A 7,537-nucleotide genomic window follows, 5' to 3' on the forward strand; every position below is an offset into this window, starting at 1 on the left:
CTGTTACATATTTTTTCCTTGCAAAACTTGTTTTACTTTTAGTTTTTCGTCGTGAAACATGTTATGCTTTGATTTTTTCATACACTAAACTTAATTTAACTTGATATTTTCCTTCGTGAATCATGTTGCATTTTGGTTTTTATTCATGAAACTTGTTGTATTCTGATATATTGTTCGTGAAACACGATGTATGTTGATTTTTTTTTCGTGAAAATTGTTGTCGGTTCTTTTTTCTTCCTAAGGCTTGTTACAAACAAATACAACGTAGAGACAATAGGGAAAATTTCAAGACAGTGGAAATTATTTCTGTAGATATTTCGGCCCTATGTCCAAGGGCCGTCTTCAGCACAATACAAGAATAAGAGAGAAACTATATATATATATATATATATATATATATATATATATATATATATATATATATATATATATATACTAGCTGTTGGGGTGGCGCGAAGCCCTAGCATCCTTACTTCAACGAAGTTCAACCAGGACTGGCCAAAAGAATGAAATGAGAATATAAGCTCATTCAAACTGAACAGAATAAAATGATTAGATGCAATTTCTTAAAGCTAATCTTGCTTGTTTAGCAGCCTGTCTCAAAGGTCTTTTCGTAGATGGTTCAGTACTATTATAAATCGGTTTAGTAAAATATTTTGTTAGATCATTTTTAATTAAATTTGAGGATAAAGAATTTAGTGAGTATTCCCCCAAGTCACTGTTCAAAGAAATATTATTATTTATTTTCATATTAATTTCGATTGATTCTCGAACCACCTGTTTTATTCCCAAATCATTACTAATGAGTGAAGAGTTTTGACGTCAAAATTTGTTCTATTTTTATTTTTTCTTCATGAAATTAATTGTATGGTAATTTTTCTTCGTGAAAGTTGTTGTATATTGATTTATTCTTTCATGAAACTTAGTTTATCTAGATATTTATTCCATGTTGGTTTTTTCTTCGTGAAACTTGAGGCATACTGATTTTTTGCTCGTGACACTTGATGTATTTGAAATTTTTTCTTTAAGAAACTTAATACATTTTGATTTATGTTTCCGAGAATTATGTTATATTTTTATTTCTTCTTCATGAAGCCTGTTGAATGCTGATTTTTCTTTGTGAAATTTGTAGGCCTTAAACTAACATGCTACTAGGTTAGGTTAACTTAACCAACCTAATCTATACATAATACGTTAGGCTAGGCTAGATGGCACACGATCTATCCTAAGTTTTTGAAGAAAAAATTAAAGTCCAAAAAGATTCAAGAAGAAAAAATCAACATATAATAATTTTCACAAAGAGAAAATTGACGTACATATGTTTCATGGTCAAAGAATAAGCATGCAACAAGTTTCACGACCTAAACCCAACAGGCATCATTTTTGACGGAGCAAAAATGTATATTACATTTTACGAAGAAAAAACAATCAATATACAACAAATTTCAAGAACAATTAAATCAAAATAGAACCAGTCTCATGAAGTGCAAAATCAACTTAAAACTAGTTTCACGAAAAAAAATCAGCATGATAGTTAAGTTAAGTTCACTATTAAAAATAGAACTTGGTAATATATATATATATATATATATATATATATATATATATATATATATATATATATATATATATATATATATATATATTTATTTATATATATAAATATATATATATATATATATATATATATATATATATATATATATATATATATATATATATATATATATATATATATATATATATATATATATCATGAAAAGAGAAATCACCAATGCAACAGCACAAACACAAAAAAAAGAGACAGAAGGAGAAAAGGAAGACTGTTTTCCTAAATTAGTGATTAATATAGACCAGCACTTGAATGAGGCCTTAACCCTACTCATCCATACAATCACATAGGTCAAACAGCATAGCCACACACATTTCGTATGTGTCATAAGTGAAGTCACAAGTGAAGATTCCCTACGGGGGTCCTGAACTCTAACAAGTCACGCGCGATTATGTCATTTTTAACACAGGTAAACATTTTCTATTACGTAGCAATAAAAGAAAAACAATCCTTATTCCGTAATTAAAACAAGCTTTGTTTAGAAAACATTCCGAAATATGTAATTGACATCTGCATCTTTTTAGAAAACTTTCCTTATTATGCAACAACCAAGAGTAAACAGTCCCTATTATGTAAAAAGCCAAAGTAAACAAACACTATTACGTAAAATACATGTGTACTAAACTGTTACAGGTGCGCTATTATTATGTTAGACCTAGATGCAGGTAATAAAGCCTTGAGGGGCTAGTAGCTCCAATTGTGCACCCCCTATGTATGTTCCAGAAAGTAGAGGCTTATGACTTCTTTCGAAGTAAGTTTAGGCAGCATTAACGAACTCAATATTTTAAATGAGCCCAGTTATAATGAACCCTCTGAACAGAAAACTTACTGTTACTTGAACGTTATTGTTTTGCTCTGTATAAATATAGTTTGTTTAATTTTAAAACTTTTGTTTCTCTACTGAATATGATGACTGACTATGTGATTGAAATATCTAGAGCTTTTGTATATATTTTTCACTATCGAATAAAAGGACCTGTCCCCATTGGAGCACTTATTTGTTACTTCTCAGCCATAGTTATTGGATCTTTCAAAGATACTGAATCAAATGGCTATAGCTAAAACATTTCATCTGTGTTTGAACGAGTCCTCTCGTGATTCCCTTGGACCATTGGTTTGATACGATCACCTCAGGGAGGAAAGAAACAAATAGATAAATACACGTCTTTGATCTTTTTCTGGCAAAAAATACAAAATTTCACATTTTGTAGATAGGAGCTTGAAAAATCTACAGTAGGGCTCCCTGATATTAAAAACCGTAAAAATTCAAATTTCACCCTCAGCAATATGGCATGAAGTGTATTATCTTATTTGAAATTTTTATTCTCTACCTAGTTGTGTTTGAAATTTCTTAATGCCAAGCTTCAAATGGCGTATGAAACTCTACCTGACAATAAAAGATAGTGCAATATTAATAATAATTTATTTTAACCCTCTACATATGTAGAAGTGCACTGAGAAGGGCATGGAGTAAAAGAAACATACATAATAAACCACTTATCTAGCACTAAATGCTAAACGCAAACACTAAAAAATGTACTAACAATGATTCAAAAACGATTAATAAAATCCAACAGAAAACATACGACTGATCGAGATCGCTGTCTGAATCTGCTTTCTCATACTACATATCTAAAACATAACGTCGTAAAGTTTGGAGATATAGCTGTTTTGAGACCAAATAGGAACACAGAAAAAACAAAATTTGAAAAAGATAGACCTAATTTATTGGCGTTCTGGCGTGGTAAAAACTTCGATAATGGCATCATAAAAAACCCACAGGGAGCGAAAAACCAGTTATTAAACCGACCAATTTTTCGTTATCAAAACGAATGCCTCTGTCAAGATTATGTTTTATTTTTAACCATTTTCGCCCAATGTGTAGAACTAAGTATTTAAAGTAAAAATGTTGTCCATGCTTTTATTTCACTATCTCAGGTTTCTCGCACAAGGTAAACTTCTAACTCCCAAGCCTCTTTCTCCAGTGGTGTAGTCAGGAGGCAATGAAGAACGCTCATCTTGTCCACATCATTTGTTGTGGCTCTATTTAGATGACGTGGAAGTCTCTTCCACGACAAGAAGGTGTAATTTATTTTTTCTTAATTTTATCGTATTTTGTTCTTTCCAAAGGAAGACGGGCCAAACAAATTTAAGGCAATTAAGTCTTGAAAGCTGCTTCGTGTCAAAGAACTAAATACCCACATTTTGAAAACGTGAATTGAATTTCTATTGACTGATTTACTTATGCACTATTTTAATGAGCCTCATTAAAATATTAAAATTTATGATACAAGAATTTTCTAAGATTAAAAACACCCGTGCATAGGAATTTTCATTTTATTATCAATGAGAAATCGGAATTTTATGCAAATAAAAAAGACTGACCAGATGTTCTTGGTGGCGAATAAAGTAAGAAATTGCAAAGTAGTAGTTAATTCAATCAAATTAATTTGTCGACGAGAGAGCACACAAGAAATCACGTAAACCCACAAAAAGCTAAGGGGGGGGTGACTGTTTCTCGAAGTTTTGTGATTTTTTCAGCGATATTAACACATAGAAAAAGAATATACATAAAAAAAAGGTGTAACAAGGTATTTAAAAAATCTATGGGGTAAGAAGCTTAGGGGACAATTATCTTCCTCCTGTCTCGCAGTTGGCTACATATAACAGGGACATTTTGTTAATTCCGTGTCAAGTTTGTATATATGAGTTTTGGCACTTCAAAATGGCCAGGCATAGTTAAGGCAGAAAGAATGGAACAACATGTTTATCTAAATACTGATCTTAAATATAGAGTATTTTGTGGTCGATCAAATTATAGATACATTTCCGCCATAGCTTATCTTCCATGATTTAAACTTGTTTTCCGTAAGATATTAAATAGCCTAATGTCACATAAACAAAAATACACTTTGAAACAGTGATTGAACATAGGTATTGAGGCCTTTTTAGCCAATTCCCCCTAAAATCTGAAGAATTTATTTCTATATTGTATGTATTTTCTAAGCTTGTTCGTATTACGAATTGTATTTGTGTGCTCCCCCTTATCTTAAAAAAATATCAGACCCTCAAAAAAATTCAAAGCGTACGTCGTAAGAGCTATGAGTTGGATTGAAAGACACTCTAAAGAACAAGAAATTAAGATAAATGCTCTTTTGTTTTTTGTTTCCCATGACTTTTGGATGACTTCAAGAAGCTTAGCACTCTACTTTGTCTAAAACATACATAGAAGGTTGTCGAGACAGCCATGCGTTAATTAACATGTATCTACACGTTAACGTAGATACATATTAAGATTATGTTAGTCAGGATCAAAACTTATAGTTTTGCCCATTTTTCTAAGTTTGAAGAAAGAGTTGTAACACGACTTCAATTTTATTAGGAATCCCCATTGATCATCACTAACAAAAAACATGTTTTGACCTAAAAAAAAGAAACAAAACAATGTAACAATGCAATAGTGGCATGATGCAAGCCTTGATTTCAAAATGAAATGAGTTACAATTGCATTTTAGGAATATTTATTTGAGAAAGACCTTCGTCTTCTCGTCTTTAATCAATCTTGATTATAATAAAATATAAGCGCAATAAATCAATCCAAATAGGAATTTAGTTAAATTGGAGTAGATCTTTTAAATAAGATGTGTCAATCTATAATAATAGCTTTTTTGTGTTTTGTAGACTTTTTATGGCAAAAGATGCTAACTGTATCGTTATGAACTAGATAAATAAAGTTATTTTTTCAGGGGTCAGCAAAGCAGTGACATGGAAAATTCGTCTACACCAAATCTGGGTCTAGGAAGTTCTGAGCCCTGCTGTGATATCTTCCCACTTGATGGAAGATCATCAAGCGAGCATTTGGTAGAAGGAAGCATTGTGGCCGTGAAAGCAATCATAATGGGAACAATCATATTAGCAAGTATATTTGGCAATCTCCTTGTTATCATCAGCGTGGTCAGATTCCGGAAATTAAGGAACATAACTAATTTCCTGCTAGTTTCATTGGCATTTGCAGATTTTCTAGTTGCTTTTGTGGCAATGGCTTTTAATGCCAGTGTGGTTCTATATGGAAAATGGTTGTTCGGGTATAGAATGTGTGATGCCTGGAATAGTTTTGATGTTTATTTTTCCACGGCTTCCATTCTTCATTTGTGTTGTATCAGTGTTGACAGATACTATGCTATCAGTGAACCCCTATTGTATCCACAAAAAATAACACAGAAAACAATTGCAATTATGATAATTAATTGCTGGTTATGGCCTGGTGTAATTAGTTTTCTTCCCATTTTTCTTGGGTGGTATACAACTGAAGAGCATTTACAATTTAGAAGATCACATCCTGAAGAATGTGAATTTGTTGTAAATAAAGTTTACGCCATTATCAGCTCAAGTATGAGTTTTTGGATTCCTTGCTCGATTATGTTATTTACTTACTATAGAATTTACAATATGGCAACGCAGCAGCAACGCGTTTTGTTAAACGGTTCTAATGAAATGCTAACACTGGATAAACAATATGGTTTTAGACGCTCTATCAAAAATAAAAAGCACAGCATTCCAGATGATAGCGATCCAGACAATCAGTTGCGGAGAAACTACTCTAGGCCTGTACGCTCCGTTACTTACGCCCCCGAATTAGGGCTACCACCATTGAAAGACAAACGAGTTTTAAAGTTTAAAAGGGAGCACAAGGCTGCAAAGACCCTTGGTATAATTATGGGAGCATTTATTCTGTGCTGGCTTCCATTTTTTACGTGGTATCTTACTCTCTCTCTTTGTGGGAGCAAATGTCGCAGTCCTGATATTTTAACAGATGTTTTGTTTTGGATAGGATATTTTAATTCAACTTTAAATCCCATCATTTATGCTTATTTTCATAGAGATTTTTGTGAGGCATTTAAAAAGATTATTTTGTGCTTTGTTTGTTCAAAAAGAGCAGCTACTTTCGCTTCAGAGAATATTGTTCGGTTTAAGTTTGCACAAAGGACTAATTCAAAAATTGAAAGAGGTGGCAAAAATCAATCTTTAAATTTGCCTTCAAGATCACCTTCTTGTTCTTTTACAGCGACCCAAGTTTAGAGTGACAACAATTGTGTACGGAAGATGGTGTCCTATAAAAGTGATATTTAATTGTATTTTTATTATTTTTAATTTGGTATGATCTTAACGAAAACTAGTTAAAAGATTTATACGAACAGCTGTATTTTGACAAAACAAAATAAAAATGTATATATTCTTGTATGCTTTATATATAACAAGTATTATATGAATTTCAAGTTCAAATAACATTCAATCACATTCATATGTTTTCCTGGTTCACTATTGCTAGTTAGTGTCGACGCAAATGTGGTTTTGTTCCAAAATGAAACATAATTAGTAAATCAGGACATGTATTATGTTCCATCCTTGATCAATAGGAGATTACTTGTTCTTTACAAAGGGCTTATCAATAGATTTTTAGCGTATATATTCTCTTCATAGTTTCCTTACAATATTGTCGGGGAGAAGTCTAAAGTTTGTAAACTCTTCGAAGAATGGGATGAGAATTCTTTTTTTTTCAGAATTTCGTAATATTCAGGCTTAGATGTAATATTGATTTTTTCAGTTTTGGCTTAAATTATCCTTCAAAAATAAACATTTTACCTAATAAATTGGTTTACAGTGTTATCAGCTACTAACGAAAAAACAAAATAACTCACAACCTATTGCTACGACTGTTAATGCAAAGAAGTCTCAATACTTTCCCATCAAACTACTTTAATTGGTTTTGCTGTTTTATCAATTCCATATCCAGGGGGAGGGGGTTACTGGGTTTTAAACCTCCTTTTGTCTGGCTCGTAAATACGTAACAAAAATGCGTATAAACGAATTTTGATGCATTTTTTTAAAGTTTTAATGGGTAAATCATCCTAAAACTGCTCTCTG

The 7,537-nt window shown here is 31.7% G+C and overlaps 1 protein-coding gene across 12 annotated transcripts in view; it reads left to right on the forward strand.

Moving 5' to 3' along the window:
* LOC136025274 (octopamine receptor beta-2R-like) overlaps positions 1-6,853 on the forward strand; it is a 146,017-nt gene extending 139,164 nt beyond the window's left edge. For all 12 annotated transcript variants that reach the window (XM_065701153.1, XM_065701145.1, XM_065701146.1 and 9 more), the window contains one exon: positions 5,359-6,853. In XM_065701153.1, coding sequence (XP_065557225.1) covers positions 5,378-6,691 — 1,314 coding nt within the window. In that variant the 5' untranslated portion in view covers positions 5,359-5,377 and the 3' untranslated portion in view covers positions 6,692-6,853. The remainder of the gene's footprint in view (positions 1-5,358) is intronic.
* The last annotated feature ends 684 nt before the right edge of the window (positions 6,854-7,537 follow it).

This window comes from Artemia franciscana, chromosome 3 (genome assembly GCF_032884065.1).
Source record: "Artemia franciscana chromosome 3, ASM3288406v1, whole genome shotgun sequence".
Lineage (NCBI taxonomy): Eukaryota > Metazoa > Arthropoda > Branchiopoda > Anostraca > Artemiidae > Artemia > Artemia franciscana.